General features: G+C 56.1%; 1 protein-coding gene across 1 annotated transcript; it reads left to right on the forward strand.

Annotated features, from left to right (window-relative positions):
* Positions 1–17641: 17641 nt before the first annotated feature.
* On the forward strand, positions 17642–20871 carry LOC142475478 (P2Y purinoceptor 4-like). Its single transcript, XM_075581340.1, has 3 exons — positions 17642–18783; positions 19640–19673; positions 20757–20871. The coding sequence occupies exons 1-3, from the start codon at positions 17688–17690 to the stop codon at positions 20869–20871; spliced, it is 1245 nt and encodes a 414-aa protein (XP_075437455.1). The 5' UTR covers positions 17642–17687.
* Positions 20872–22199: the final 1328 nt, after the last annotated feature.

The raw sequence follows: 22199 nt of genomic DNA on the forward strand, positions 1-22199 counted from the left end.
GCAGCCAGCTATAAGTGCCGCGCGCACTCACTGCCGTAGTATAGAACGACTGGCTAACCGCAGCCAGCTATAAGTGCCGCGCGCTCACTGCCGTAGTATAGAACGACTGGCTAACCACAGCCAGCTATAAGTGCCGCGCGCACTCACTGCCGTAGTATAGAACGACTGGCTAACCACAGCCAGCTATAAGTGCCGCCCGCGCGCTCACTGCCGTAGTATAGAACGACTGGCTAACCACAGCCAGCTATAAGTGCCGCGCGCTCACTGCCGTAGTATAGAACGACTGGCTAACCGCAGCCAGCTATAAGTGCCGCCCGCGCGCTCACTGCCGTAGTATAGAACGACTGGCTAACCGCAGCCAGCTATAAGTGCCGCGCGCGCTCACTGCCGTAGTATAGAACGACTGGCTAACCACAGCCAGCTATAAGTGCCGCGCGCGCTCACTGCCGTAGTATAGAACGACTGGCTAACCGCAGCCAGCTATAAGTGCCGCGCGCACTCACTGCCGTAGTATAGAACGACTGGCTAACCGCAGCCAGCTATAAGTGCCGCGCGCTCACTGCCGTAGTATAGAACGACTGGCTAATCACAGCCAGCTATAAGTGCCGCCCGCGCGCTCACTGCCGTAGTATAGAACGACTGGCTAACCACAGCCAGCTATAAGTGCCGCGCGCGCTCACTGCCGTAGTATAGAACGACTGGCTAACCACAGCCAGCTATAAGTGCCGCGCGCGCTCACTGCCGTAGTATAGAACGACTGGCTAACCACAGCCAGCTATAAGTGCCGTGCGCGCGCTCACTGCCGTAGTATAGAACGACTGGCTAACCGCAGCCAGCTATAAGTGCCGCGCGCGCTCACTGCCGTAGTATAGAACGACTGGCTAACCGCAGCCAGCTATAAGTGCCGCGCGCTCACTGCCGTAGTATAGAACGACTGGCTAACCACAGCCAGCTATAAGTGCCGCGCGCGCGCTCACTGCTGTAGTATAGAACGACTGGCTAACCACAGCCAGCTATAAGTGCCGCGCGCGCTCACTGCCGTAGTATAGAACGACTGGCTAACCACAGCCAGCTATAAGTGCCGTGCGCGCGCTCACTGCCGTAGTATAGAACGACTGGCTAACCGCAGCCAGCTATAAGTGCCGCGCGCGCTCACTGCCGTAGTATAGAACGACTGGCTAACCGCAGCCAGCTATAAGTGCCGCGCGCTCACTGCCGTAGTATAGAACGACTGGCTAACCACAGCCAGCTATAAGTGCCGCGCGCGCGTTCACTGCCGTAGTATAGAACGACTGGCTAACCACAGCCAGCTATAAGTGCCGCCCGCGCGCTCACTGCCGTAGTATAGAACGACTGGCTAACCACAGCCAGCTATAAGTGCCGCGCGCGCTCACTGCCGTAGTATAGAACGACTGGTTAACCACAGCCAGCTATAAGTGCCGCGCGCGCACTCACTGCCGTAGTATAGAACGACTGGCTAACCACAGCCAGCTATAAGTGCCGCGCGCGCTCACTGCCGTAGTATAGAACGACTGGCTAACCACAGCCAGCTATAAGTGCCGCGCGCGCTCACTGCCGTAGTATAGAACGACTGGCTAACCACAGCCAGCTATAAGTGCCGCCCGCGCGCTCACTGCCGTAGTATAGAACGACTGGCTAACCGCAGCCAGCTATAAGTGCCGCGCGCGCTCACTGCCGTAGTATATAACGACTGGCTAACCGCAGCCAGCTATAAGTGCCGCGCGCGCTCACTGCCGTAGTATAGAACGACTGGCTAACCACAGCCAGCTATAAGTGCCGCGCGCTCACTGCCGTAGTATAGAACGACTGGCTAACCGCAGCCAGCTATAAGTGCCGCGCGCGAGCGCTCACTGCCGTAGTATAGAACGACTGGCTAACCACAGCCAGCTATAAGTGCCGCGCGCGCTCACTGCCGTAGTATAGAACGACTGGCTAACCACAGCCAGCTATAAGTGCCGCGCGCACTCACTGCCGCAGTATAGAACGACTGGCTAACCGCAGCCAGCTATAAGTGCCGCGTGCGCTCACTGCCGTAGTATAGAACGACTGGCTAACCACAGCCAGCTATAAGTGCCGCGCGCGCTCACTGCCGTAGTATAGAACGACTGGCTAACCGCAGCCAGCTATAAGTGCCGCGCGCGCGCTCACTGCCGTAGTATAGAACGACTGGCTAACCGCAGCCAGCTATAAGTGCCGCGCGCGCTCACTGCCGTAGTATAGAACGACTGGCTAACCACAGCCAGCTATAAGTGCCGCGCGCGCGCTCACTGCCGTAGTATAGAACGACAGGCTAACCACAGCCAGCTATAAGTGCCGCGCGCGCTCACTGCCGTAGTATAGAACGACTGGCTAACCGCAGCCAGCTATAAGTGCCGCCGCGCGCGCTCACTGCCGTAGTATATAACGACTGGCTAACCACAGCCAGCTATAAGTGCCGCGCGCTCACTGCCGTAGTATAGAACGACTGGCTAATCGCAGCCAGCTATAAGTGCCGCGCGCGCTCACTGCCGTAGTATATAACGACTGGCTAACCACAGCCAGCTATAAGTGCCGCGCGCTCGCTGCCGTAGTATAGAACGACTGGCTAATCGCAGCCAGCTATAAGTGCCGCGCGCGCTCACTGCCGTAGTATATAACGACTGGCTAACCACAGCCAGCTATAAGTGCCGCGCGCGCTCAGTGCCGTAGTATAGAACGACTGGCTAATCGCAGCCAGCTATAAGTGCCGCGCGCGCGCTCACTGCCGTAGTATAGAACGACTGGCTAACCGCAGCCAGCTATAAGTGCCGCGCGCACTCACTGCCGTAGTATAGAACGACTGGCTAACCACAGCCAGCTATAAGTGCCGCGCGCTCACTGCCGTAGTATAGAACGACTGGCTAACCACAGCCAGCTATAAGTGCCGCGCGCGCGCTCACTGCCGTAGCATAGAACGACTGGCTAACCACAGCCAGCTATAAGTGCCGCGAGCGCTCACTGCCGTAGTATAGAACGACTGGCTAACCACAGCCAGCTATAAGTGCCGCGCGCGCTCACTGCCGTAGTATAGAAAGACTGGCTAACCACAGCCAGCTATAAGTGCCGCGCGCGCGCTCACTGCCGTAGTATAGAACGACTGGCTAACCACAGCCAGCTATAAGTGCCGCGCGCGCTCACTGCCGTAGTATAGAACGACTGGCTAACCACAGCCAGGTATAAGTGCCGGCGCGCGCTCACTGCCGTAGTATAGAACGACTGGCTAACCACAGCCAGGTATAAGTGCCGCGCGCGCTCACTGCCGTAGTATAGAATGACAGGCTAACCACAGCCAGCTATAAATGCCGCGCGCGCTCACTGCCGTAGTATAGAACGACTGGCTAACCACAGCCAGCTATAAGTGCCGCGCGCGCTCACTGCCGTAGTATAGAATGACTGGCTAACCACAGCCAGCTATAAGTGCCGCGCGCGCTCACTGCCGTAGTATAGAACGACTGGCTAACCGCAGCCAGCTATAAGTGCCGCGCGCTCACTGCCATAGTATAGAACGACTGGCTAACCACAGTCAGCTATAAGTGCCGCCCGCGCGCTCACTGCCGTAGTATAGAACGACTGGCTAACCACAGTCAGCTATAAGTGCCGCGCGCGCTCACTGCCGTAGTATAGAACGACTGGCTAACCGCAGCCAGCTATAAGTGCCGCGCGCTCACTGCCGTAGTATAGAACGACAGGCTAACCACAGCCAGCTATAAGTGCCGCGCGCGCTCACTGCCGTAGTATAGAATGACAGGCTAACCACAGCCAGCTATAAGTGCCGCGCGCGCTCACTGCCGTAGTATAGAACGACTGGCTAACCACAGCCAGCTATAAGTGCCGCCCGCGCTCACTGCCGTAGTATAGAACGACTGGCTAACCACAGCCAGCTATAAGTGCCGCGCACTCACTGCCGTAGTATAGAACGACTGGCTAACCACAGCCAGCTATAAGTGCCGCGCGCGCTCACTGCCGTAGTATAGAACGACTGGCTAACCGCAGCCAGCTATAAGTGCCGCGCGCACTCACTGCCGTAGTATAGAACGACTGGCTAACCGCAGCCAGCTATAAGTGCCGCGCGCTCACTGCCGTAGTATAGAACGACTGGCTAACCACAGCCAGCTATAAGTGCCGCGCGCGCTCACTGCCGTAGTATAGAACGACTGGCTAACCACAGCCAGCTATAAGTGCCGCGCGCGCTCACTGCCGTAGTATAGAACGACTGGCTAACCACAGCCAGCTATAAGTGCCGCACGCGCTCACTGCCGTAGTATAGAACGACTGGCTAACCGCAGCCAGCTATAAGTGCCGCGCGCTCACTGCCGTAGTATAGAATGACAGGCTAACCACAGCCAGCTATAAGTGCCGCGCGCGCGCTCACTGCCGTAGTATAGAACGACTGGCTAACCACAGCCAGCTATAAGTGCTGCGCGCGCTCACTGCCGTAGTATAGAACGACTGGCTAACCACAGCCAGCTATAAGTGCCGCGCGCGCTCACTGCCGTAGCATAGAACGACTGGCTAACCACAGCCAGCTATAAGTGCCGCGCGCGCACTCACTGCCGTGGTATAGAACGACTGGCTAACCACAGCCAGCTATAAGTGCCGCGCGCGCTCACTGCCGTAGTATAGAACGACTGGCTAACCACAGCCAGCTATAAGTGCCGCGCGCGCTCACTGCCGTAGTATAGAACGACTGGCTAACCACAGCCAGCTATAAGTGCCGCGCGCGCGCTCACTGCCGTAGTATAGAACGACTGGCTAACCACAGCCAGCTATAAGTGCCGCGCGCGCTCACTGCCGTAGTATAGAACGACTGGCTAACCACAGCCAGCTATAAGTGCCGCGCGCGCTCACTGCCGTAGTATAGAACGACTGGCTAACCACAGCCAGCTATAAGTGCCGCGCGCGCACTCACTGCCGTAGTATATAACGACTGGCTAACCGCAGCCAGCTATAAGTGCCGCGCGCACTCACTGCCGTAGTATAGAACGACTGGCTAACCGCAGCCAGCTATAAGTGCCGCGCGCTCACTGCCGTAGTATAGAACGACTGGCTAACCACAGCCAGCTATAAGTGCCGCGCGCGCTCACTGCCGTAGTATAGAACGACTGGCTAACCACAGCCAGCTATAAGTGCCGCGCGCGCTCACTGCCGTAGTATAGAACGACTGGCTAACCACAGCCAGCTATAAGTGCCGCACGCGCTCACTGCCGTAGTATAGAACGACTGGCTAACCACAGCCAGCTATAAGTGCCGCGCGTGCTCACTGCCGTAGTATAGAACGACTGGCTAACCACAGCCAGCTATAAGTGCCGCGCGCTCACTGCCGTAGTATAGAACGACTGGCTAACTGCAGCCAGCTATAAGTGCCGCGCGCGCTCACTGCCGTAGTATAGAACGACTGGCTAACCACAGCCAGCTATAAGTGCCGCGCGCTCACTGCCGTAGTATAGAACGACTGGCTAACCACAGCCAGCTATAAGTGCCGCGAGCGCTCACTGCCGTAGTATAGAACGACTGGCTAACCACAGCCAGCTATAAGTGCCGCGCGCGCTCACTGCCGTAGTATAGAACGACTGGCTAACCGCAGCCAGCTATAAGTGCCGCGCGCGCTCACTGCCGTAGTATAGAACGACTGGCTAACCACAGCCAGCTATAAGTGCAGCGCGCGCTCACTGCCGTAGTATAGAACGACTGGCTAACCACAGCCAGCTATAAGTGCCGCGCGCGCTCACTGCCGTAGTATAGAACGACTGGCTAACCACAGCCAGCTATAAGTGCCGCGCGCGCGCTCACTGCCGTAGTATAGAACGACTGGCTAACCACAGACAGCTATAAGTGCCGCGCGCGCTCACTGCCGTAGTATAGAACGACTGGCTAACCGCAGCCAGCTATAAGTGCCGCGCGCGCTCACTGCCGTAGTATAGAACGACTGGCTAACCACAGCCAGGTATAAGTGCCGCGCGCGCTCACTGCCGTAGTATAGAACGACTGGCTAACCGCAGCCAGCTATAAGTGCCGCGCGCGCTCACTGCCGTAGTATAGAATGACAGGCTAACCACAGCCAGCTATAAGTGCCGCGCGCGCTCACTGCCGTAGTATAGAATGACTGGCTAACCACAGCCAGCTATAAGTGCCGCGCGCGCTCACTGCCGTAGTATAGAACGACTGGCTAACCGCAGCCAGCTATAAGTGCCGCCCGCGCGCTCACTGCCGTAGTATAGAACGACTGGCTAACCACAGCCAGCTATAAGTGCCGCGCGCGCTCACTGCCGTAGTATAGAATGACAGGCTAACCACAGCCAGCTATAAGTGCCGCGCGCGCTCACTGCCGTAGTATAGAACGACTGGCTAACCGCAGCCAGCTATAAGTGCCGCGCACGCTCACTGCCGTAGTATAGAACGACTGGCTAACCGCAGCCAGCTATAAGTGCCGCGCGCTCACTGCCGTAGTATAGAATGACAGGCTAACCACAGCCAGCTATAAGTGCCGCGCGCGCGCTCACTGCCGTAGTATAGAACGACTGGCTAACCGCAGCCAGCTATAAGTGCTGCGCGCGCTCACTGCCGTAGTATAGAACGACTGGCTAACCACAGCCAGGTATAAGTGCCGCGCGCGCTCACTGCCGTAGTATAGAACGACTGGCTAACCACAGCCAGCTATAAGTGCCGCGCGCGCACTCACTGCCGTGGTATAGAACGACTGGCTAACCACAGCCAGCTATAAGTGCCGCGCGCGCTCACTGCCGTAGTATAGAACGACTGGCTAACCACAGCCAGCTATAAGTGCCGCGCGCGCTCACTGCCGTAGTATAGAACGACTGGCTAACCACAGCCAGCTATAAGTGCCGCCCGCGCGCTCACTGCCGTAGTATAGAACGACTGGCTAACCACAGCCAGCTATAAGTGCCGCGCGCGCTCACTGCCGTAGTATAGAATGACAGGCTAACCACAGCCAGCTATAAGTGCCGCGCGCGCTCACTGCCGTAGTATAGAACGACTGGCTAACCACAGCCAGCTATAAGTGCCGCGCGCGCACTCACTGCCGTAGTATATAACGACTGGCTAACCGCAGCCAGCTATAAGTGCCGCGCGCTCACTGCCGTAGTATAGAATGACAGGCTAACCACAGCCAGCTATAAGTGCCGCGCGCGCGCTCACTGCCGTAGTATAGAACGACTGGCTAACCACAGCCAGCTATAAGTGCTGCGCGCGCTCACTGCCGTAGTATAGAACGACTGGCTAACCACAGCCAGCTATAAGTGCCGCGCGCGCTCACTGCCGTAGCATAGAACGACTGGCTAACCACAGCCAGCTATAAGTGCCGCGCGCGCACTCACTGCCGTGGTATAGAACGACTGGCTAACCACAGCCAGCTATAAGTGCCGCGCGCGCTCACTGCCGTAGTATAGAACGACTGGCTAACCACAGCCAGCTATAAGTGCCGCGCGCGCTCACTGCCGTAGTATAGAACGACTGGCTAACCACAGCCAGCTATAAGTGCCGCGCGCGCGCTCACTGCCGTAGTATAGAACGACTGGCTAACCACAGCCAGCTATAAGTGCCGCGCGCGCTCACTGCCGTAGTATAGAACGACTGGCTAACCACAGCCAGCTATAAGTGCCGCGCGCGCTCACTGCCGTAGTATAGAACGACTGGCTAACCACAGCCAGCTATAAGTGCCGCGCGCGCACTCACTGCCGTAGTATATAACGACTGGCTAACCGCAGCCAGCTATAAGTGCCGCGCGCGCTCACTGCCGTAGTATAGAACGACTGGCTAACCGCAGCCAGCTATAAGTGCCGCGCGCACTCACTGCCGTAGTATAGAACGACTGGCTAACCGCAGCCAGCTATAAGTGCCGCGCGCTCACTGCCGTAGTATAGAACGACTGGCTAACCACAGCCAGCTATAAGTGCCGCGCGCACTCACTGCCGTAGTATAGAACGACTGGCTAACCACAGCCAGCTATAAGTGCCGCCCGCGCGCTCACTGCCGTAGTATAGAACGACTGGCTAACCACAGCCAGCTATAAGTGCCGCGCGCTCACTGCCGTAGTATAGAACGACTGGCTAACCGCAGCCAGCTATAAGTGCCGCGCGCGCTCACTGCCGTAGTATAGAACGACTGGCTAACCACAGCCAGCTATAAGTGCCGCGCGCGCTCACTGCCGTAGTATAGAACGACAGGCTAACCACAGCCAGCTATAAGTGCCGCGCGCGCTCACTGCCGTAGTATAGAACGACTGGCTAACCGCAGCCAGCTATAAGTGCCGCGCGCACTCACTGCCGTAGAATAGAACGACTGGCTAACCGCAGCCAGCTATAAGTGCCGCGCGCTCACTGCCGTAGTATAGAACGACTGGCTAACCACAGCCAGCTATAAGTGCCGCGCGCTCACTGCCGTAGTATAGAACGACTGGCTAATCACAGCCAGCTATAAGTGCCGCCCGCGCGCTCACTGCCGTAGTATAGAACGACTGGCTAACCACAGCCAGCTATAAGTGCCGCGCGCGCTCACTGCCGTAGTATAGAACGACTGGCTAACCACAGCCAGCTATAAGTGCCGCGCGCGCTCACTGCCGTAGTATAGAACGACTGGCTAACCACAGCCAGCTATAAGTGCCGCGCGCGCTCACTGCCGTAGTATAGAACGACTGGCTAACCACAGCCAGCTATAAGTGCCGTGCGCGCGCTCACTGCCGTAGTATAGAACGACTGGCTAACCGCAGCCAGCTATAAGTGCCGCACGCGCTCACTGCCGTAGTATAGAACGACTGGCTAACCGCAGCCAGCTATAAGTGCCGCGCGCTCACTGCCGTAGTATAGAACGACTGGCTAACCACAGCCAGCTATAAGTGCCGCCCGCGCGCTCACTGCCGTAGTATAGAACGACTGGCTAACCACAGCCAGCTATAAGTGCCGCGCGCGCGCTCACTGCCGTAGTATAGAACGACTGGCTAACCACAGCCAGCTATAAGTGCCGCCCGCGCGCTCACTGCCGTAGTATAGAACGACTGGCTAACCACAGCCAGCTATAAGTGCCGCGCGCGCTCACTGCCGTAGTATAGAACGACTGGCTAACCACAGCCAGCTATAAGTGCCGCGCGTGCACTCACTGCCGTAGTATAGAACGACTGGCTAACCACAGCCAGCTCTAAGTGCCGCGCGCGCTCACTGCCGTAGTATAGAACGACTGGCTAACCACAGCCAGCTATAAGTGCCGCGCGCGCTCACTGCCGTAGTATAGAACGACTGGCTAACCACAGCCAGCTATAAGTGCCGCCCGCGCGCTCACTGCCGTAGTATAGAACGACTGGCTAACCACAGCCAGCTATAAGTGCCGCGCGCGCTCACTGCCGTAGTATATAACGACTGGCTAACCGCAGCCAGCTATAAGTGCCGCGCGCACTCACTGCCGTAGTATAGAACGACTGGCTAACCGCAGCCAGCTATAAGTGCCGCGCGCTCACTGCCGTAGTATAGAACGACTGGCTAACCACAGCCAGCTATAAGTGCCGCGCGCGCGCTCACTGCCGTAGTATAGAACGACTGGCTAACCACAGCCAGCTATAAGTGCCGCGCGCGCTCACTGCCGTAGTATAGAACGACTGGCTAACCACAGCCAGCTATAAGTGCCGCGCGCACTCACTGCCGCAGTATAGAACGACTGGCTAACCGCAGCCAGCTATAAGTGCCGCGCGCACTCACTGCCGTAGTATAGAATGACTGGCTAACCACAGCCAGCTATAAGTGCCGCGCGCGCGCTCACTGCCGTAGTATAGAACGACAGGCTAACCACAGCCAGCTATAAGTGCCGCCCGCGCGCTCACTGCCGTAGTATAGAACGACTGGCTAACCGCAGCCAGCTATAAGTGCCGCGCGCGCGCTCACTGCCGTAGTATAGAACGACAGGCTAACCACAGCCAGCTATAAGTGCCGCCCGCGCGCTCACTGCCGTAGTATAGAACGACTGGCTAACCGCAGCCAGCTATAAGTGCCGCGCGCGCGCTCACTGCCGTAGTATATAACGACTGGCTAATCGCAGCCAGCTATAAGTGCCGCGCGCTCACTGCCGTAGTATAGAACGACTGGCTAATCGCAGCCAGCTATAAGTGCCGCGCGCGCTCACTGCCGTAGTATATAACGACTGGCTAACCACAGCCAGCTATAAGTGCCGCGCGCTCGCTGCCGTAGTATAGAATGACTGGCTAATCGCAGCCAGCTATAAGTGCCGCGCGCGCTCACTGCCGTAGTATATAACGACTGGCTAACCACAGCCAGCTATAAGTGCCGCGCGCGCTCACTGCCGTAGTATAGAACGACTGGCTAATCGCAGCCAGCTATAAGTGCCGCGCGCGCGCTCACTGCCGTAGTATAGAACGACTGGCTAACCGCAGCCAGCTATAAGTGCCGCGCGCACTCACTGCCGTAGTATAGAACGACTGGCTAACCACAGCCAGCTATAAGTGCCGCGCGCGCTCACTGCCGTAGTATAGAACGACTGGCTAACCACAGCCAGCTATAAGTGCCGCGCGCACTCACTGCCGTAGTATAGAACGACTGGCTAACCGCAGCCAGCTATAAGTGCCGCGCGCGCGCTCACTGCCGTAGTATAGAACGACTGGCTAACGACAGCCAGGTATAAGTGCCGCGCGCGCTCACTGCCGTAGTATAGAACGACTGGCTAACCACAGCCAGCTATAAGTGCCGCGCGCGCGCTCACTGCCGTAGTATAGAACGACTGGCTAACCACAGCCAGCTATAAGTGCCGCGCGCGCTCACTGCCGTAGTATAGAACGACTGGCTAACCGCAGCCAGCTATAAGTGCCGCGCGCGCTCACTGCCGTAGTATAGAACGACTGGCTAATCACAGCCAGCTATAAGTGCCGCGCGCGCTCACTGCCGTAGTATAGAACGACTGGCTAACCGCAGCCAGCTATAAGTGCCGCGCGCTCACTGCCGTAGTATAGAACGACTGGCTAACCACAGCCAGCTATAAGTGCCGCGCGCGCTCACTGCCGTAGTATAGAACGACTGGCTAACCGCAGCCAGCTATAAGTGCCGCGCGCTCACTGCCGTAGTATAGAACGACTGGCTAACCGCAGCCAGCTATAAGTGCCGCGCGCGCTCACTGCCGTAGTATAGAACGACTGGCTAACCGCAGCCAGCTATAAGTGCCGCGCGCTCACTGCCGTAGTATAGAACGACTGGCTAATCACAGCCAGCTATAAGTGCCGCGCGCGCTCACTGCCGTAGTATAGAACGACTGGCTAACCGCAGCCAGCTATAAGTGCCGCGCGCTCACTGCCGTAGTATAGAACGACTGGCTAACCACAGCCAGCTATAAGTGCCGCGCGCGCTCACTGCCGTAGTATAGAACGACTGGCTAACCGCAGCCAGCTATAAGTGCCGCACGCGCTCACTGCCGTAGTATAGAACGACTGGCTAACCACAGCCAGCTATAAGTGCCGCGCGCGCTCACTGCCGTAGTATATAACGACTGGCTAACCGCAGCCAGCTATAAGTGCCGCACGCGCTCACTGCCGTAGTATAGAACGACTGGCTAACCACAGCCAGCTATAAGTGCCGCGCGCGCTCACTGCCATAGTATAGAATGACTGGCTAACCGCAGCCAGCTATAAGTGCCGCGCGCGCGCTCACTGCCGTAGTATAGAACGACTGGCTAACCGCAGCCAGCTATAAGTGCCGCGTGCGCTCACTGCCGTAGTATAGAACGACTGGCTAACCGCAGCCAGCTATAAGTGCCGCGCGCGCTCACTGCCGTAGTATAGAACGACTGGCTAACCACAGCCAGCTATAAGTGCCGCGCGCTCACTGCCGTAGTATAGAACGACTGGCTAACTACAGCCAGCTATAAGTGCCGCGCGCACTCACTGCCGTAGTATAGAACGACTGGCTAACCACAGCCAGCTATAAGTGCCGCGCGCGCTCACTGCCGTAGTATAGAACGACTGGCTAACTACAGCCAGCTATAAGTGCCGCGCGCGCTCACTGCCGTAGTATAGAACGACTGGCTAACCGCAGCCAGCTATAAGTGCCGCGCGCGCTCACTGCCGTAGTATAGAACGACTGGCTAACCACAGCCAGCTATAAGTGCCGCGCGCACTCACTGCCGTAGTATAGAACGACTGGCTAACTACAGCCAGCTATAAGTGCCGCGCGCTCACTGCCGTAGTATAGAACGACTGGCTAACCACAGCCAGCTATAAGTGCCGCGCGCGCTCACTGCCGTAGTATAGAACGACTGGCTAACTACAGCCAGCTATAAGTGCCGCGCGCGCTCACTGCCGTAGTATAGAACGACTGGCTAACCGCAGCCAGCTATAAGTGCCGCGTGCGCTCACTGCCGTAGTATAGAACGACTGGCTAACCGCAGCCAGCTATAAGTGCCGCGCGCGTGCTCACTGCCGTAGTATAGAACGACTGGCTAATCGCAGCCAGCTATAAGTGCCGCGCGCGCTCACTGCCGTAGTATAGAACGACTGGCTAACCGCAGCCAGCTATAAGTGCCGCGCGCGCGCTCACTGCCGTAGTATAGAATGACTGGCTAACCGCAGCCAGCTATAAGTGCCGCGCGCGCTCACTGCCGTAGTATAGAACGACTGGCTAACCACAGACAGCTATAAGTGCCGCGCGCGCTCACTGCCGTAGTATAGAACGACTGGCTAACCACAGCCAGCTATAAGTGCCGCGCGCGCTCACTGCCGTAGTATATAACGACTGGCTAACCACAGCCAGCTATAAGTGCCGCGCGCTCACTGCCGTAGTATAGAACGACTGGCTAACCACAGCCAGCTATAAGTGCCGCGCGCGCTCACTGCCGTAGTATAGAATGACTGGCTAACCACAGCCAGCTATAAGTGCCGCGCGCGCTCACTGCCGTAGTATAGAACGACTGGCTAACCACAGACAGCTATAAGTGCCGCGCGCGCTCACTGCCGTAGTATAGAACGACTGGCTAACCACAGCCAGCTATAAGTGCCGCGCGCGCACTCACTGCCGTAGTATAGAACGACTGGCTAATCGCAGCCAGCTATAAGTGCCGCGCGCGCTCACTGCCGTAGTATAGAACGACTGGCTAACCACAGCCAGCTATAAGTGCCGCGAGCGCTCACTGCCGTAGTATAGAATGACTGGCTAACCACAGCCAGCTATAAGTGCCGCGCGCGCTCACTGCCGTAGTATAGAATGACTGGCTAACCACAGCCAGCTATAAGTGCCGCGCGCGCTCACTGACGTAGTATAGAACGACTGGCTAACCACAGCCAGCTATAAGTGCCGCGCGCGCTCACTGCCGTAGTATAGAACGACTGGCTAACCACAGCCAGCTATAAGTGCCGCGCGCGCGCTCACTGCCGTAGTATAGAACGACTGGCTAACCACAGCCAGCTATAAGTGCCGCGCGCACTCACTGCCGTAGTATAGAACGACTGGCTAACCACAGCCAGCTATAAGTGCCACGCGCGCGCTCACTGCCGTAGTATAGAACGACTGGCTAACCACAGCCAGCTATAAGTGCCGCGCGCTCACTGCCGTAGTATAGAACGACTGGCTAACCGCAGCCAGCTATAAGTGCCGCGCGCGCTCGCTGCCGTAGTATAGAACGACTGGCTAACCGCAGCCAGCTATAAGTGCCGCGCGCTCACTGCCGTAGTATAGAACGACTGGCTAACCACAGCCAGCTATAAGTGCCGCGCGCGCTCGCTGCCGTAGTATAGAACGACTGGCTAACCGCAGCCAGCTATAAGTGCCGCGCGCGCTCACTGCCGTAGTATAGAACGACTGGCTAACCGCAGCCAGCTATAAGTGCCGCGCGCGCGCTCACTGCCGTAGTATAGAACGACTGGCTAACCGCAGCCAGCTATAAGTGCCACGCGCACTCACTGCCGTAGTATAGAACGACTGGCTAACCGCAGCCAGCTATAAGTGCCGCGCGCACTCACTGCCGTAGTATAGAACGACTGGCTAACCGCAGCCAGCTATAAGTGCCGCGCGCGCGCTCACTGCCGTAGTATAGAACGACTGGCTAACCACAGCCAGCTATAAGTGCCGCGCGCGCTCGCTGCCGTAGTATAGAACGACTGGCTAACCACAGCCAGCTATAAGTGCCGCGCGCGCTCACTGCCGTAGTATAGAACGACTGGCTAACCACAGCCAGCTATAAGTGCCGCGCGCGCGCTCACTGCCGTAGTATAGAACGACTGGCTAACCACAGCCAGCTATAAGTGCCGCGCGCGCTCACTGCCGTAGTATATAACGACTGGCTAACCGCAGCCAGCTATAAGTGCCGCGCGCGCTCACTGCCGTAGTATAGAACGACTGGCTAACCACAGCCAGCTATAAGTGCCGCGCGCGCTCACTGCCGTAGTATAGAACGACTGGCTAACCGCAGCCAGCTATAAGTGCCGCGCGCGCTCACTGCCGTAGTATAGAACGACTGGCTAACCACAGCCAGCTATAAGTGCCGCGCGCGCTCACTGCCGTAGTATATAACGACTGGCTAACCGCAGCCAGCTATAAGTGCCGCGCGCGCTCACTGCCGTAGTATAGAACGACTGGCTAACCGCAGCCAGCTATAAGTGCCGCGCGCACTCACTGCCGTAGTATAGAACGACTGGCTAACCACAGCCAGCTATAAGTGCCGCGTGCGCTCACTGCCGTAGTATAGAACGACTGGCTAACCGCAGCCAGCTATAAGTGCCGCGCGCACTCACTGCCGTAGTATAGAACGACTGGCTAACCACAGCCAGCTATAAGTGCCGCGTGCGCTCACTGCCGTAGTATAGAACGACTGGCTAATCACAGCCAGCTATAAGTGCCGCGCGCGCGCTCACTGCCGTAGTATAGAACGACTGGCTAACCACAGCCAGCTATAAGTGCCGCCCGCGCGCTCACTGCCGTAGTATAGAATGACTGGCTAACCGCAGCCAGCTATAAGTGCCGCGCGCGCTCACTGCCGTAGTATAGAACGACTGGCTAACCACAGCCAGCTATAAGTGCCGCGCGCGCTCACTGCTGTAGTATAGAACGACTGGCTAACCACAGCCAGCTATAAGTGCCGCGCGCGCTCACTGCCGTAGTATAGAACGACTGGCTAACCACAGCCAGCTATAAGTGCCGCGCGCGCTCACTGCCGTAGTATAGAATGACTGGCTAACCACAGCCAGCTATAAGTGCCGCGCGCGCTCACTGCCGTAGTATAGAACGACTGGCTAACCACAGCCAGCTATAAGTGCCGCGCGCTCACTGCCGTAGTATAGAACGACTGGCTAACCGCAGCCAGCTATAAGTGCCGCGCGCGCGCTCACTGCCGTAGTATAGAACGACTGGCTAACCACAGCCAGCTATAAGTGCCGCGCGCTCACTGCCGTAGTATAGAACGACTGGCTAACCACAGCCAGCTATAAGTGCCGCGCGCGCGCTCGCTGCCGTAGTATAGAACGACTGGCTAACCGCAGCCAGCTATTAGTGCCGCGCGCGCGCTCACTGCCGTAGTATAGAACGACTGGCTAACCACAGCCAGCTATAAGTGCCGCGCTCTCACTGCCGTAGTATAGAACGACTGGCTAACCACAGCCAGCTATAAGTGCCGCGCGCGCTCACTGCCGTAGTATAGAACGACTGGCTAACCACAGCCAGCTATAAGTGCCGCGCGCGCTCACTGCCGTAGTATAGAACGACTGGCTAACCACAGCCAGCTATAAGTGCCGCACGCTCACTGCCGTAGTATAGAACGACTGGCTAACCACAGCCAGCTATAAGTGCCGTGCGCGCTCACTGCCGTAGTATAGAACGACTGGCTAACCACAGCCAGCTATAAGTGCCGCGCGCGCACTCACTGCCGCAGTATAGAACGACTGGCTAACCACAGCCAGCTATAAGTGCCGCACGCTCACTGCCGTAGTATAGAACGACTGGCTAACCACAGCCAGCTATAAGTGCCGCGCGCGCTCACTGCCGTAGTATAGAACGACTGGCTAACCACAGCCAGCTATAAGTGCCGCCCGCTCACTGCCGTAGTATAGAACGACTGGCTAACCACAGCCAGCTATAAGTGCCGCGCGTGCTCACTGCCGTAGTATAGAACGACTGGCTAACCACAGCCAGCTATAAGTGCCGCGCTCTCACTGCCGTAGTATAGAACGACTGGCTAACCACAGCCAGCTATAAGTGCCGCGCGCGCTCACTGCCGTAGTATAGAACGACTGGCTAACCACAGCCAGCTATAAGTGCCGCGCGCGCTCACTGCCGTAGTATAGAACGACTGGCTAACCACAGCCAGCTATAAGTGCCGCACGCTCACTGCCGTAGTATAGAACGACTGGCTAACCACAGCCAGCTATAAGTGCCGTGCGCGCTCACTGCCGTAGTATAGAACGACTGGCTAACCACAGCCAGCTATAAGTGCCGCGCGCGCACTCACTGCCGCAGTATAGAACGACTGGCTAACCACAGCCAGCTATAAGTGCCGCACGCTCACTGCCGTAGTATAGAACGACTGGCTAACCACAGCCAGCTATAAGTGCCGCGCGCGCTCACTGCCGTAGTATAGAACGACTGGCTAACCACAGCCAGCTATAAGTGCCGCCCGCGCGCTGTTCCGGGCCTTAGGCTGTCGGCTCTCTGGGACAGTCGGGATTGGGCCTGTACTCCAGTCCTTCCTGTCTGCCACTGATAGGGTTACAGGTGGGATATAGCATCTTAACCCTTGCCCTGCCAGAGAGGCAAACAACACATTTCTCCTCTTGCAGCAAAGGGGTTAAATGTAGAATAAGCAGCCACACTGTAGAGTCCACGCATTGAGTGGTCACGTATCGGGGGACGTGGTGCAGACACCACATCAGATGCAGAAAAGATCCAACCCCCAGAAAATGTTATTTCCTTTGATACATTTTGTGCAATTTTTGCCCCAGCGCTGCATGAGTTTGCACTTGGGCGTTTTCTACCCGCGACGTATATCCCACTGCGACCCGCGACGTATCCCACCGCGACCCGCAACGTGTCCCCCCTGCGACGTATCCCACTGCGACATGCGACGTGTCCCACCGCGACCCGCGACGTGTCCCCCCTGCGACGTATCCCACTGCGACATGCGACGTGTCCCACCGCGACCCGCGACGTGTCCCCCCTGCGACGTATCCCACCGCGACCCGCGACGTATCCCCCCGCAAAGTATCTTACTGTGATCCGCAACCCGCGACGTGTCCCACCATGACCCGCGACGTGTCCCACCGCGACCTACGACCCGCGACGTGTCCCACCGCGACCCGCGACGTGTCCCACCGCGACCCGCGACATATCCCAACACGGCATGTCCCATGTGTGAGAGGGTAAAGATAAGGCTGTGAGTGAGGGGGGGCGGGGGGCGTGGTCGGGGGCATGCCCCGTACCCCTATTTTTCAAACTATAGTCTTAGTATTGTTGTTTAAATACAAAGCTCTGATCGGCGCAGACCGACGCGTTTACACCGCGGAGCTGCTAATAATTAGCTACTAAGTTAGCGCTTATGATGGAAATAAGGAAAATATCACTACGGCAGCCATGTGACCTGTGACCCACAGATAATGCGTCTGTTTTCAGATCTCGTGGATCAGAGTTGGGGTGGGGACCCCCACAACCGCACTGCGCATCATGATGAACGCGTTCCCTCCTCTTCTCCCCATCTCCCAGCATCAGAATCTAACCAATCAGACGGAGGGCCGCTGCGTCTTCAATGAGGAGTTCAAGTTCCTTCTGTTGCCGCTGTCCTATGGCGCGGTCTTCGCGCTTGGGCTGCCGCTCAACGTCGCCGCCCTGTGGGTCTTCATCACTAAGATGCGTCCATGGAGCGCGAGCACGGTGTATATGTTTAACCTGGCCATGTCCGACCTGCTGTACGTGCTGTCGCTGCCAATGCTCATCTATTACTACGCCCACCTCAACCACTGGCCCTTCGGCGAGGCGCTGTGCAAAACCGTGCGATTCCTCTTCTACGCCAACCTGTACTGCAGCATCCTCTTCCTCACCTGCATCAGCGTGCACCGCTACCTGGGCGTGTGCCACCCCATCCGCTCCTTGCAGAGGGTAAAGGTCAAGCACGCCCACATGGTCTGCGCCGGGGTGTGGCTGTCTGTCACGGTGTGCCTGGTCCCCAACCTCCTGTTTGTTACCGTCAGCACCAGGGGTAACGACACTCTGTGCCACGACACCACACGGGCGGGGGACTTTGCGCGTTACCTACAATACAGCACGAGCATGATGAGCCTTCTCTTCTGGGTGCCCTGCCTGGTGATTGCCGGCTGCTATGGGCTCATGGCCAGGGAGCTGAGGAAGCCGCCGGTCAGCAGGTCCCACCAAATTCTCCCCTCCTACAAGAAGAGATCCATCAAGACCATCACTTTGGTCCTCACCGTATTTGCCGTCTGCTTCCTCCCGTTCCACGTCACCCGCACCCTGTATTATTACACCCGGCACCTGGGGGCACAATGCCAGCTGCTCAATGTGGTGAACTTCACCTACAAGATCACGCGCCCGCTGGCGAGCGCCAACAGCTGCGTCAACCCCATTCTCTACCTGCTGGCCAGTGAAGGTTACCGGAAGCGGCTGGTGAGGGTGGTCACTGGGAGACGTTTGGCTGCAGGCCAGTCAGGCCCCACACCGCGGGAGGAAGGGGGCAGCTTGGCGGTGATTTCCACTGAGGTCACACAGAGGATTGGCAGCCTGGGGAGCCAGCTAGGAGAGAGAGGAGGCGAGGCGAGAGGGAGAAATTGGGGAGATGGAGGGGAGAGAGAGAGGAACATGGAGCACAGAGAGGGAGAGAGAAATTTGAAGCAGGAAGAAATAGAGGAGAATGGGAGAGAGTGCAGAGGGGAAAGGAGAGACTGGATAGAGGGAGACACAACGGAGAGAGAGTGTAGAGAGACAGACAGTAAGAAGGAGGAGAAAACACATGAGAGGAGGAGAGAATTACTTTGGCAAGGGGGAAAGAGAGAGATTCATGCTGGGGAGAAGAGCAGGAGATGGAGTGTGTGCAGGGGGAGAGACGCTGTGGAGAGGAGTGAGGAGACACTGTGGGAGGGGAGCATGGGGGAGGCAGAGGGGAGCTCTGCGTGGGACCTCCTGGAATCTGTGAGACCTGACCGGTAGCTGCTTTGGGGGACCAGTCTGAGGGACGGGTGGGAGAGAAGCGCCTCGAGGTTGTGAGGAGCAGAGCCTGCAAAGGATTGTGGGATCCGCCTGCGCTGTCCCTCCAAGGAGAAAGAGAGGGAGATTAAAGCCGCCGGACATTGAGACGAGAGGAGATGGAGAATATACATTTAATCCCTGCAGTAGCAGAGGGGCCTCAACCACATGGAGAAGAGACCTGTCTGCCCCGGCCCCTCTGGCAGGAAACCCATTCATTTCAGCCCCGGGGACCCCCTGATTCTGGAGATACCTCCGCAGTTGGTGCCGGTAGCGGCTCTGGCTCAGCAAGCTGGGCTTTCAGGTTTAAAGCTCCCGCGTCACATGGGCCAATAGGAAGCTGCACCGATGACGTCACAGCTTCCTATTGGCCCACAGGGTGAGGAATCTCTGAAGGGCGGCCATATTGTGAACCCTGGCAGCTGAGGAGAGCAGCTACCGACACCTAACTCGCAGGTAAGTATCTCCAGAAGCAGGGGGTCCCCAGAGCTGAAATTGACAGGGTTCAGCTCCCGAGACCCCCTGCTTCGCGCCGGCGTAGTTTTTACAATCCGCCACCTTGGATTACCGCCATAAAACAGATTCCATCTGATCATCTGTGCTGGAAAATCTGCAATTGCGGCGCAATAAACGGAGGTTTTAGTCTTTGTTTGCATATTACACCTGGTACCTGTGTACAACGCGTCTCAGATTAAATCGCTCGTATATTCAGACATTTCTCAATCAGTGTAAAAAAATGTTTGTTTTTCCATTTCTTGGCGCACAGAAACGGCGCCAACGGGATGCGTAAAAAACTCGCTGTTCTGCCAACCTCAACCCTAAAAAGTCTGTTTCTATTGTTAGTACAGAATAACGGCGCTGATTATTCCTCCGCCCAACGTGCGCGGGCACAGCGCGCAGGTTTCAATGTATAGGCTGATAAAATGTATTTTCTAAATATAAATATTACATAGGAATTGAAATATTCTAACACTAGTAATAAATACAAATTCAATTTAAATTGTATCAATTGGGTATTTAACACGACAACGCAGCAGCATTCATTTCAGACAACACACTGTGTCCGGTACGAAGGCCCCGAGCGCACAACGCGCAATGCGATCGCTACCCTCTTCTGCGCCAGTTACCCCAACGCTGGGGTTATTATATTTAGGATTGTACCTGTGGCTGCCCCCGTTCCCTGCAGTGAGTGTCAGGGGGAGGAAGTCTGTGCAGATGTGTGAGGGAGGGTCTCCGTGTGCTGGGGGAGATAGTTCTCCCCTCTCCCACTTTTCTTTATCACCGGACTGGGAACGTTTCCATGGAAACTGGTAAAATTCCATCCTGGTCCCTAATAAAGCAAATTGTCCCCGGAGTCACTCAGGAATGTCCCGGGGGCTCAGGGATTCTGTCTTCCCAGGGGGGTGGGGGTCTTTGTGTCCTTCCAGTGGGGGGTGGGGGTCTTTGTGTCCTTCCAGTGGGGGGTGGGGGTCTTTGTGTTCCTCCAGTGGGGGGTGGGGGTCTTTGTGTCCTCCCGGTGGGGGTCTTTGTGTCTGATAGCCGGGACTCGGGTGGACGGTCAGGGAGGCTGGGACCTGTCTTGTCCCAGGACACAGAAGAATTCTTATTGATTCAGAAACTGAATCTTGGCAGCGAAGGGAAAAAGCTTCGGTAATAAATAACAATAATAATAATAATTGATATTCCTTTTCTGTTCCTAAATAATAAAACACCACAAATACCGATATTCTATATACTAGCCAAAATACACAAAAGTTTGGAGAATCCCCCGGGTAGGCCCATAATCTCAGGCATAAATTCCCTTACTTCCAACTTGTCGGCTTATATTGACAATTTTTTACAAGATTATGTAAAAACACTTAAATCCTACCTAAAAGATACGACTGATATTCTTAAGACACTGGACACTTTTATTTGGAAGGAAGACTATATCCTGGCTACTATAGATGTGTCTTCCTTATACACATCAATTGCACACAACTTGGGGTGTACAGCTATAAAATATTTCTTAGACAAAGATCAAGATCTACATGATCAACAAGCACAATTTATTTTGGACAGTATCTCCTTTATATTGGAAAAAAAAAATTCTTTTTGATGATGTATTTTATATTCAGAAATGTGGCACCGCCATGGGAACGAAATTCGCGCCCAGCTATGCCAATCTCTTTATGGGATTCTGGGAGGACCATAACATCTGGTCCGACGGCATGCTCGGGGGGGGGGGGGGGGTTGTCCTATGGCGGCGCTACATTGATGACATAATTTTAGTGTGGCAGGGGGATCAGCAAAGTCTGGATCAGTATATTTTAAATCTGAATACGAATGAGTTGAACTTGAAATTTACACATAAAACAAGTAAAATATCCATAGAATATTTGGATTTAGTCATCTATATCGAAGACGGATCTATAAAAACAAAAACACATTTTAAAAGTGTTGACAGCAATAATTTTATTTTACGATCTAGCTGTCACCACCATAGATGGATGGATGGTGTACCCTATAGTCAGTATAGAAGAATGAGCCTGTCCAGTTTGCTGCAGCTGCCCATCAAGTGAAGACGCCGGAAGCTGCTGCCGTTCGTTCGCTGCCGATTCCCTCTGCCTCTAGCCGGATGCCGTCACCCCTTCACCAGGAAGTGACGTCAGACGCCAATCCATCGGCGGGGATTTGGAGTTAGAGGGAAGCCGGAAGAGACTGTACCACCAAGAACCAGCACTCTGCTGCCTCACGAAACCCTTATACGTACACATTGTATGTACTTAGTGTAAGTACATTACTATTCTTTCTTGCTTGTGTGATTAAATTGTCCCTGCGATCTGTACCATTAGTCCGTTTATATCTTTGCATGAACACCCTATCCGGCTGGGATCCGAGTATACTACAGTGACATGGTCCCCGTTTAAAGTCTCCTGATCCTGATTCCTTTTCCTGTATTGGAATTTGAATGTCATCACATCTCATCACATCTATACTGAC

Source organism: Ascaphus truei, unplaced genomic scaffold (genome assembly GCF_040206685.1).
Source record: "Ascaphus truei isolate aAscTru1 unplaced genomic scaffold, aAscTru1.hap1 HAP1_SCAFFOLD_1241, whole genome shotgun sequence".
Classification (NCBI taxonomy): Eukaryota; Metazoa; Chordata; class Amphibia; order Anura; family Ascaphidae; genus Ascaphus; species Ascaphus truei.